At 43.2% G+C, this 12148-nt stretch overlaps 1 protein-coding gene across 1 annotated transcript in view; it reads right to left on the bottom strand.

The window, feature by feature from the left end:
* The window catches only part of WNT6 (Wnt family member 6), a 199014-nt gene extending 195218 nt beyond the window's left edge, over positions 1–3796 (bottom strand). The window contains exon 1 of the mRNA XM_082260109.1: positions 3553–3796. Within this exon, the coding sequence (XP_082116235.1) occupies positions 3553–3629 (77 nt within the window). The 5' untranslated portion in view covers positions 3630–3796. The remainder of the gene's footprint in view (positions 1–3552) is intronic.
* Positions 3797–12148: the final 8352 nt, after the last annotated feature.

Raw genomic sequence — 12148 nt, 5'->3', positions numbered from 1 at the left:
AATCGCTGGGGGTGTCAATTCAAAGTCAATTCAAAGTTATTGACACCCCCAGATCAGTGCGATTTGACATTCGGACATGAATTGGATCGCATTGATGTAACCAACCATGCCATCCGATTCTGCTGCGCACCCAAAAAAAGGGTCCTCTGCGTGTTCAGTCCGAATCAGATGCGAATTTTGCCATACTATCTGTATGGCTGAACTCGCATTGCACAGACATCGCATGTGATTTTCAGAGCAGTGCGCTGCGAATCGCATGCAATGTCTATCATCGCAGATGTGTGAACCGAGCCTCAGTACAACGCACTAAAAATGCAATAAAAACACAACTTGCGTTTTCAAGAAGACGCAAATTGCGTTTCCTAATGCCCAATGGGATTAGACCCTTAGGCGAGGTTCATTCCTATGCAGGTTGTGGTTGATGCATTTTCCGTTGTGTTTTTTCACCTGCGTTTTTAATGCGTTTGTGTTTTTGGGATGTGTTAATGTTGCTAAGGGGAGGTGTGTTGTCATGCAGGAAAACGCACCAAAAACTCACCAAGACAACATGTATATGCATTTTTCATGCAATGCCATTGAAGTCTAAGGAGCCAAAAACGCATCATGCTGCATGTAAAAAAAAAAAAAGTCCCTGCACCTTTAAAAAAAACGCACTGCTGCGAGTTGCTTAGATGTGAAAGTGATCCATAGGAACTAAAGTGCTTTTCTGCAAATGCACTGAAAAATGCATGTATAAACCTAGACCCCGTTCGCATTGGAGTGACTTGTCATGCGATTTGACAGGTCAAATTGCATGACAAGTCACATCCTGTTGCCGGCAATCGACTTTGCGGTTCCGCATCAATTTGAAAAAGTAGCACATGCACTACTTTTAGGGATTCAGGGTTCAACTTGAATAGACATCTGCGATGCATGAAGCTGCATAGATGTCTTCAAAGTCGCACCCAAAGTCACAGTGACATGCGGCTTTGGAATCATGCGATTTCAGATGAAGATGCACGATTTCAAAGCCGCAGCCAATGTAAATGGGGGATCAGCCCTGGGTCACACCAGCGTGGCTTTAAAATCTTTTGCTATTTCAGCTACTTTCATTTCAAAGCCGCAGATCAGTGCGATCTGGACCTCTGATTTCATTGCAGCTTGCGACTTCATTTAATTAAAGTCAATGCAATGAAATCAGTAAAAAGTAGTGCAGGAACCTTTTTCAAGTCATGCCGATATGAATGTTTCCATTGCTGGCAATGGTGTGCGACTTGTCATGCAATTTGGAACTGTCAGATCGCATGACAAGTCGCCAGGGTGTGAACCAGAGCTAAGCCTGGTGTGTGCAAACACGGCATGTGATTCGCCCAGGAATCGCACTGCATTCCTCTGCACATCGCATGTGATGTCAGTGTAGTGTGATTTGAGCCATACATTTCATATGGCTCAAATCGCATCTGCACCAAAATGGTGCAGGACCCTTTTTTTTCTGCACCTGTTCACACCCATGCGATGCAACTCTGGCAATCCCACTGCGTTTTGCAATCAGTTCTAGGGTGTCATTAATCTAACATTGACACCCACAGCAGATTGCATGAACGCCTTGTGATACGGGGATACGCAGCGAATCGTGTGCGTTTCCCGCATCGCATTAGTATGAATGAGGCCTAAGGCTCCATTCACACTAATGCGTTTTTTCATGCTTTTTGCAGAAATGCATTTCATTTTTTTTTAATATGAGTTCCTATGGAACACGTTCACATCAATGCATTTTTGTGCAATTTTGGAAAGGGTCGGGGACTTTTTTTCCAGCAAAATTCAGCTTTTTGCATGTAATAGAAACTTCAATGGACCCGCATCCAAAATGCAATTATTGCGATTTTGCCGCAATTTGCGGTTTTAAATCTGCTCAATATCAAATTTTTAAACTAAAAAAAGCATTAAAAAATGCAAAACACAAATTGCGGTAAAAAAATGTGGAAAGCACAGCAAAAATCACTACAGAAACGCATGAGTGAGAAATGAGCCTTAGTGCCGGTTCACACTACTGCGATGCCAGACATTGCATGTGATTCGCACCGCATTGCTGTGCAGATCACTGCGATGTCAGTATGATGCGATTTTAGCCATACAAACTGTATGGCTGAAATCGCATCACATTTGCACCAAAATGGTGCAGGAACTTTTTTTTTTTTTTTTTTTTGGTTCGCACTGGAATCGGATCGCATGGTGTGTTCATCATTTCACAGTTTGCACTGCGATCTGCGAACCAATCTGGGGGTGTCCTTAACTTCTCATTGACACCCCCAGCAATTTGCAGATTTGTGCGATTCTGGTTCATCGCACCAGTGTGAACCGGGACTCAATCACAAAACCCTGCCCAAAAAAAACAAACAAATGCAGTAGGCTGCACCATAAGCACCTGAGCCTTTTCTAAACAGTCGCACTGCACCGTGTCGCATTGATGTGAAGGGGCAGTAATGCGATTTGCAGACGAACGACAATGTATGGTGCTGCCTATTCACATTAATCAGTGGGCAGTGCAGCGTGCCGGCAGGCGCAGGGGAAATCGCATTGGTGGGAATGGGTCCGGTCACACGGGCGTCTTGTTCTGATATAGAAGTCGCAGCGTGCTTCTCCCCTGCTGAGCTCAGAATAAAATTGTCGCAGCGTTTCTGGAAGCAAACCAAGCTGCAGGTGAGCACAGGAGGCGCAACAAAGTCCTTAGAAACCTAAACTGTAAAATGTATAAATATTTACTGGGGTTTATTTTCAGAGTGCCATGAAGTGTGGGAAAGTCCCGGCAAAAGGACATTATCCCTGACAGTCCCGGCAGAAGGACATTGTCCCTGACAGTCCCGGCAGAAGGACATTGTCCCTGGCCGTCCTGGTAGAAGGATATTGTCCCTGGCAGTCCCAGCAGAAGGACATTGTCCCTGGCCGTCCTGGTAGAAGGATATTGTCCCTGGCAGTCCCAGCAGAAGGACATTGTCCCTGGCAGTCCCAGTAGAAGGACATTGTCCCTGACAGTCCCGACAGAAGGACATTATCCCTGGAAGTCCCGGCAGAAGGACATTGTCCCTGACAGTCCCAGTAGAAGGACATTGTCCCTGACAGTCCCAGTAGATGGACATTGTCCCTGACAGTCCCGGCAGAAGGAAATTGTCCCTGCCAGTCCCGGCAGAAGGACATTGTCCCTGACAGTCTGAGTAGAAGGACATTGTCCCTGACAGTCCCAGCAGAAGGACATTGTCCCTGACAGTCCTGGCAGAAGGACATTGTCCCTGGCAGTCATGTCAGAAGGACATTGTCCCTGGCTGTCCCGGCAGAAGGACATTGTCCCTGGCTGTCCCGGCAGAAGGACATTGTCCCTGGCTGTCCCGGCAGAAGGACATTGTCCCTGGCAGTCCCAGTAGAAGGACATAGTCCCTGGAAGTCCCATGTAGCTGGCTGTACCCCCGCTGGCTGCGCTCTGCCATTACCTGGGGCATGTGAAGTGGAACAAGTGACAACTTGCGGAATGAAATAAAGAAGAAGTGAGCCGGGGTCACCCCAGCCGGGTCTACTCACCACCACAGCCCGATGATGTTGGCAGGACACAGGAGGATGAAGAAAAGTCCCAGCTGAGTCCTGGAAATGGGCATCATGGTCCCTCCTGGCCAAGGTGGGCGCAGGCAGAGGAGCACCAGGAATAATTTATCCGGATTGCGATTCTTCTTCTAGAAGCCAGGCAGCCAAGAACACACAAGGAGCGAGGTCAGCAAGCAGAAAACTCCAAGGAATGCCTGGATTTTCTCCCTATGGGGATGGATGAGAAGGTGGGAGGACAGTAGCAGAGCCTGAGCTGGGTGGGTGGGGGGGGGGGGGGGGGGGGCAAGTGGCTGATAGGGGGGCACCGGCACTCAGGTGGCTCCAGAGTGCAGGGACTGTCCTGAGGACTGGCAGAGTAAGGAAGGGGAGGAAGAGAGAGAAGAGAGAGAGAAGAGTCCGGGGTGGAGAGGAGGAGGTGAAGAGAGGAGAGGAGCAGGGAGGAGGGAGAGGAAGAGATAGAGGGAGGTGAATCCACACAATTACTAATCATTCTTCTATCAAAAACTCAACCCCCCCCCCCAACGGCGCCTGAGGGGGGGTCAATGAAAGTCGAAGAGCGTTAGCGCATGTGTGGCGTACAAATGTGACGCCTTCAACTTTTTGAAGTCAGTTGGATTTTTTTGTACTTTTTCTGGAAGCACACATACATTGATAGATAAAAATTGATGCTTGTGTCAGTGGTTTCGGAGGGAGGGGTTGGGGGTGGGGGGGAGTCAAATGGTGAGAAGCCAAGGATGAGCGTCAGGCGCATGAATGGCGCAGATCACGACAGACCTTTAAACTTTTTGAAGTCAGTTGGCCGGGTGGATTTTTTTGTAATCGTTCCGGAAACACACATACATTGATAGATAAAAATTGATGCTTGTGTCAGTGGTTCGGGGGGAGGAGTCAAATGGTGAGAAGCAATAGATGAGCGTTGGCGCATGAATGGCGCACATAACGAAAGACCTGAAACTTTCTGAAGTCAGATGGCCGGATGGATTTTTTTGTGATCTTTACACCGCTGAATCTTTCCGAGAGCAACCCATACATTGAAAGATGAAAATTGATGCCGGTGTCATTGGCTGGGGGGGGAGTTAAAAGGTGGGAAGTCATAGTTGAGGATTGGCGCATGTATGGCTTACAGATGACCGTGCCAGACCTTAACAAACTATTTGAAGTCAGTTGGCCAGATTATATTTTTTGTAACCTTTACAGTAACATTGGTCTCCAAATTGAGGCACAGGGGCCACATACAGCTCTTTGCTTGCTTTTATCTGGCCCTTGGGGCACTATTTCATTTACTGACACCAATGACGGGGCACAATTCTTCCCAATGACTCCAAAATGGGGCCCAATGATACCATTGAAGGAGCACAATTCCTACAATGACGCCAATAATGGGGCACTATTCCTCAAACTGACACCAATAATGGGGCACTATTCCTCCCACTGACACCAATGATGGGGCACTATTCCTCCCACTGACACCAATGATGGGGCACTATTCCTCCCAATGATACCAAGGATGGGGCACTATTCCTCCCACTGACACCAATCGTGGGGCACTGTCTATTCCTCCAATGATGGGACACTATTCCTCCCACTGATACCAATGATGGGGCACTATTCCTCCCACTGATACCAATGATGGGGCACTATTCCTCCCACTGACACCAATGATGGGGCACTATTCCTCCCACTGATACCAATGATGGGGCACTATTCCTCCCACTGATCCCAATGATGGGGCACTATTCCTCCCACTGATACCAATGATGGGGCACTATTGCTCCCACTGACACCAATGATGAGGCACTGTTCCTCCCACTGACCCCAATGATGGGGCACTATTCCTTCCACTAATACCAATGATGGGGCACTATTCCTCCCACTGATCCCAATGATGGGGCACTATTCCTCCCACTGATACCAATGATGGGGCACTATTGCTCCCACTGACACCAATGATGGGGCACTATTCCTCCCACTGACTCCAATGATGGGGCACTATTCCTCCCACTGACACCAATGATGGGGTACTATTCCTCCAATGATGGGACACTATTCCTCCCACTGACACCAATGATGGGGACATTTTTACTCCAACTGATGCTGGGACATTTTCTTCTCCCGGTGACCACAGCCCTTTGTTTAGAAATTTTGGAGATCCCCTGCTTTACAAGGAAAGATAACAATTGATATTGGTGTCAGTGGTTGGGGGGGGGGGGGCGGGTTGAAGAAAGTACGGAAGTCATAGGTGAGCGATGATAAATGTATGCCATACAAATGACTGTGATAGACCCGTCTATACTATATAAAATCAATTGGCTGAAGGTGAATCTTTCTGGAAGCGGCACATACAAGGAAAGATAAAGAATGGTATTTGGTGTCTTCCCTTTTAATGAATTGTAAGACATAAGTGGAAGGGGCTCACTCAGGGCTGCCGTTAGAAATCACAGGACCCCATATAGCCTACCCAACAGGCTCCGCCCCCCCCCCATCCCGGCCAAAAGTGACAGAGGACATAGATTTATCAGTCTACAGCCTCAGCTGCAAAGATGAATGAATAAGAAATGCTCTGATGCTTACGCTCATTCACAAACTGAGGCATAGTAAACGCAGATTACTATGCTCTTCCATGATGAATGGACACAGGAGTGATTGGTACTGATCTCTCACTGTGTTCATTCAGAAAAAGGAAGGGGCCAGTAAATGACATCCCCCTGTGTGCCCACAGCAGCTGCCGGCGGGAAAGGAGGGAAGCTGGTAACGCTGCACGGAAAGACGCACACAGGGGGGCCTAGACAGCAGATGGAAGGAGCGCATGTGCTAGAACCAATCCCCCTGCAGTGCAGCGGAAGGGAGGGAGAGAAGGAGAAGTCAGCAGCATTGCAGGGGGAGGCAGAAGAGAATCGGGGTCTGCAATAGGACAGTACAGCCAGACCTCCAACTGAGCAGGATCCCAGGCCCCCCTTTTGAACTGATGGGGCCCAGGCCCAGTACAGGAGGGCCGGCTGCTTATCTCTCTGGTGCAATTGTTTCAGGAAGCGGTCATCCAACTTGTAGACGGCAGATACTTGTCCAAAATTTGTGCACCTCTGAAAGGATCAGCGAGCCATTACAGCCATCGTTGTAGGGTAGATAAACGCTGGCTTCACATCTACAGGTCAAACGCTCGCCCCCTTTCAGCGCGTTCCTGCGCGTTGCATGTATAAAAAAACAATTATAAAAATCTAATAATTATTGTTATTATTATTTGATTTTTACAATTAGCTGTTAATAATAAAAAAATATTATGATTTTTATTATAATTATTGTTGTTTATATTATATTCTTTTAGAATTGTTTTTCAATGATAATAAATAACTAATTATAATAGTAAGTATTATTATTATTATTATTGTATTCTTATAATTATTTCTTTAATAATAATAATATTATTCATAATAATTATTTTTAATATGATTATTATTATGATAGTCTTATAATTATTTTTTTATGATAAATAACTAATAATAATATTAAGTATTATTAATAGTATTATTATTGTATTCTTATAATATTTTTTTTTAATAATAATAATATTATTCATAATTATTTTTAATATGATTATTATTATGATAGTCTTTATAATTATTTTTTTATGATAACAAATAACTAATAATAATAGTAAGTATTATTAATAGTATTATTATTGTATTCTTATAAGTATTTTTTTAATAATAATAATAATTATTATTATTTGTTATAATAAAAAATATTATAAAAAAATAATTATAAGACTATCATAATAATAATAATAATAATAAAAATAATAATTATTAATAATAATATATATTATTAAAAAATAATTATAAGAATACAATAATAACAATAATACTTAACAAATAACTTATAATAGTATTATTATTGTATTCGTATAATAATTTTTTTAATAATATTTATTATTAATAATAATCATTTTTATTATTATTATGATAGTCTTATAATTATTTTTTATGATCATATTATTATTATTATTAGTTATTTGTTCTCATAAAAAAAGAATTATAAGACTATCATAATAATAATAAAAAGTATTATTATTATTAATAAATATTATTATTAAAAAAATGATTATAAGAATACAATAATAATACTATTATTATACGTTATGTGTTAAGTATTATTATTATTGTATTCTTATAATTATTTTTTAATAATGATGATAATAATAATAATAATATATATTATTAATAATTATTATTTTTATTTTTATTATTATGATAGTCTTATAATTATTTTTTATAATTTTTTATGATAACAAATAACTAATAATAATAATTAGTTATATTATTATTCTTATAATATGTTTTTATTATTATTAATAATAATAATAATAATAATAATGATTATTATTGTTATTATTATTACTATTATTATTTATTAACATTATTCAACATTACCTAAAAATGATTAAATATAATTAATTAGTTTCCTCATTACTGTAATAGCCGAACATCCTCTCCGATAACTGTTCAGAGGGAGTTTGGAGCGCTGACAGCCAACATGCAGGGAAATCTCTGCACCTCTGATAAAAAGGAAGAAAGCTGAACTCTGGGCAAATATCAAAGACACAAATTAATACAGCGCTGTAATCATTAATATATCATTAAATGTATTTTTAAATGCAAGCAGTGCAAGTACCTGAATGTTACCTGGTATCAGCCTCTTGCATTTCCTGTACAGCAGGGCTGGAGTGAAAGAAGAAGAAGAAGCAGCACAAGGAGCCAATCAGTTCCTGTACTGACAAAAGCATGCTAATAGGAGGAAAGAGCAGAGTGACAGAGATAGGTGTTCAGTGCTGCTTCTCCATTAACTGTCCAATCAAAGGCAGAACTGGGACTTAGGGGAAGCTGGTTGAATGATGTTGGACATTAGACTGAGGCCATCTAGTGGCAGAAAAGATGTACTGCTCTGAACTGAAAGTGATTATTTCAGCAGAAGCTGTTTCTTTTCTTTTGTATTTTAATAGCAATTCATTAACCGGTTCCGGACCGCCCACTGCGAATTTCCTGCGGCAAGGCGGCCCTCCTGCGTGAAATGACATAGGTCTACGTCGGTTGTGCGCCTGCAGCTAGGGGGCGATCGCGCGGCGCTGGCGGCGCGCTCCCGCCCCCACTCGGCAGCGGAGACTCCGATGCACGGGGCAAGCGGCTCTGATTGCCATCTGCCACCCGCGATCGCTCCCCGCTGAGAGAGAAGAGCGGTCAGCTGTTGTAAACACACTTCTCCCTGGAATGATCATAGAGCACCTGTGATCCTTCTATATAGGATCACAGGTCTCTATGATCATTTCACAAGCCACGCCTCTCCCATACATTTAGAATCACTCCCCTAGGTACACATTTAACCCCTTGATCACCCGCAATGTTAACCCCTTCCCTGCCAGTGTCATTATTACAGTAACAGTGCATATTTTTAGCACTGATTACTGTAGTAATGTCACTGGTCCCCCCAAAAGTGTCAAAAATGTCGGTCAGGGGTCCGATCTGTCCGCCACAATGTCGCAGTCCCACAAATAAAATCGCAGATCGCAGCCATTACTAGTAAAAAAAAAAAACAATAAAAATGACATAAATCTTTCTATGTAGCAGAATACATATTGGCCTAAACTGATGAAGAAATTTAGATTTTTTTACATTTTCTTATTGGATGTCTTTTATGGCAGAAAGTAAAAAATATTGTTTGGTTTGGTTTGTTTTTTTGTTTTTTTTCAAAATTGTCGGGCTTTTTTTGTTTAAAATAAAAATTCCATAAAAATATTCCATAGTTGGTTTGCTCAAAAGGTATCGCGTCTACAAATCAGACTATGCCTCTTGGGATTTTTTTTTACCAAAAATCTGTAGCAGAATACATATTGGCCTAAATTATTGATGACATTTTTTTTTCATTTTTTTTATTTGATATGTTATATATCAGAAAGTAAAAAATATTGTTTTTTTTTTTTCGTTAAATTGTCACTCTTTTTTTGTTTAAAATAAAAAAAAATTCCATAGTTAGTAGACGCGATAACTTTTGCGCAAACCAATCAAAATACGCTTATTGCGATTTTTTTTTTTTTTTTTTTACCAAAAATATGTAGCAGAAAACAAATTGGCCTAAAATGTTAAAAAATTTTGATTTTTAAATTTATTTATTTTTTTCGGAATGTTACATAGCAGAATGTGAAAAATATATTTTTTTGTTCAGAATTGTCACTCTTTTTTTGTTTATAGCGCAAAAAATAAAAATCGCACAGGTGATCAAATACCAATAAAAGAAAGCTCTATTTGTGGGAAAAAAAGGACATCAATTTTATTTGGGTAAAGTGTCTCATGACTGCGCAATTGTCCGTTAAAGTAACGCAGTGCCAAATCGCAAAATATGGCCTGGTCATTAAATAGGTTGTAAACCCATACATTTTTTTTTTTTGCAACCTGAAAGAGAAACACATAATGAGCTAGTATGCACCGCATACTAGCTCATTATGAAATACTTACCTTAGAATGAGCACCCGCCGCGCCGTCCGCTCACCTCTATGACGGACGACATGTCTTCCAGGATCGCGGCATCCGGCCACCTGACTGGCCGGAGCCGCGGTGACGTCACTCCCGCGCACGCGCGCGGGAGCCAACAGTCACGGCACGGGGCTCTGAAGGCACCAGTGGGCGTTCATTCAGAGCGCATGCGCCAGTGACGTCACTGGCTGCATGTAAGGTAAATATCTCCTAAACGGTGCATGTTTAGGAGATATTTACAGTACCTATAGGTAACCCTTATCATAGGATCACCTATAGGTAAAAGTGTCAGAGGAGGGTTTACTTAAAGCGGAGTTCCGAGCACAAAATAGAGCTTTTTTTTTTGTGCCCATCCGCTTGGTCTCCCTCACCTGAAAAGGAATTGGATAGTTAGGCTTTTTTTTTTTTTTCACTTACCTTGTATTTGCAGATTGAAAGTACTCACCTCAGGGTACTTCCTCCCTCTGTGCCGCGGCTCCGCCGTCACTTCCTGTCTTGCGATGATTCCTGGGAGCTGAACGTCATCCCTCCCAGGAATCAATGCGACGGCACCGGCCCCGCTCGTCACTTCCGGGGCGACGCCGCATTCCCTGCTAAACAGCTTCTGGGCATGCCCAGAAGCTGTGGAGGAATGCGGCGCCGCACCGGAAGTGACGAGAGAGGGCGGTGCAGGCGCATTCTGGGAGAAGAAGACGCGGAAGAAGACACCGAAGAGGACCGCGCCGGCTTCAGCTGCCCACAAGAGAGATGGCAACGCTGGAGAAGAAGTTTTAAAAGTGAGTATTTCTTCTAAAAGGTAAGTGCGAACTGGGACAGATCAGAGGCTATCCATTGTGGAATGTGCTAGCCCTGACTGTCCCGGGGGTATGTTTGTTGAAAAATGATTTCTGTGCCCGGAACTCCGCTTTAAGAGGGAAATTCTTCCGGTCCAGAAGTGGTTAATGGGCAGTTCAATAATTACATTTGTTGCAGTTAAAAAAAAATACAGTATAGCTAGGTTTAGCCCCCGTTCACACTAAGGCGACCTGTGAGGCGACCTGGTCGCCTCACAGGTCGCCGCAGGTCGCCTCCCATAGGGAAGCTGCGGACCCGTTCTAATAGGAGCGACACAAGTCGCTCCGACTTAGAAAAAGGGTCCGGAGCTTCTTTAGGGCGACCAGGAGGCGACCGCCATAGACTTCAATGTTATGAAGTCCGTGGCGACCGCTCCGATCTCAGAGGTCGCCCCGGGAAGTAGCGTCGCGTGTATGTGAACCGGCGCTAAGCCACTGCATGTCGGTAATGGTTGCAAAATTTCCTGCTTTCCTGACGTGCGACGGAAACGTGCTGCCATTTAGCGGCCGTGCCGTTAACTATTAATGGAACCCCCACACATCTGAAAACGCACTGCTTTTGAAAAAGAGCAAAACCATTAACCCATCAGCGCTGCTTTTTTCTTTTTTATGTACTTTTTGTTTTTGTCTATTCACACATAGTACACGCTGCTTTGTCCAGACCACTTAAACGCTGACAGATGACTTTTTAAAATGAATGGGCTGCACTACACGTGATGCGTGGGAACGCGCCTGCGCTCGGTCGCGCCTGTACTCTGTAAACCGAGTCCTAATGATAAAGAGAACTGCATTCGATTATTTTATTTTATATCTGCCTGGAGCTCAACCTGCATATCCATTGATAACATAAATAACCACTTGCTGCATATATACTGTACTGCCTGGCTGCGCAAAATCTCATACATGTACGAGATTTTGTGCACCAGATCTGGGGCACGCGCACGCCGCCGGAGCGCCGCTCCCGCTGTGATTGGACACAGTGGGTGGAGCGCCCTGCGATGGCCTTAGGACCCACCGATCGTTCCGAGGAGAGGCAGAAATTAACAAGACAGACCGCTGTTCTGTCACAGAGGAAGATAGAGATCCTGTGTTTCTGCTAAGCACGGATCTCTGTTTTCCTCTAGTGAATCCACCCCCCCCCCACACACACACACACAGTTAGAAAGCACTCCCTAGGAGCACACTTAACCTTTTGATTGCCCCTGATGTTAACCCCTTCCC

Source organism: Pelophylax lessonae (genome assembly GCF_965119305.1).
Source record: "Pelophylax lessonae genome assembly, chromosome: 6".
NCBI classification, from domain to species: domain Eukaryota; kingdom Metazoa; phylum Chordata; class Amphibia; order Anura; family Ranidae; genus Pelophylax; species Pelophylax lessonae.
The sequence above is the reverse complement of the archived record's forward strand: the minus strand, read 5'-3'. Positions and strand labels throughout refer to the sequence as shown.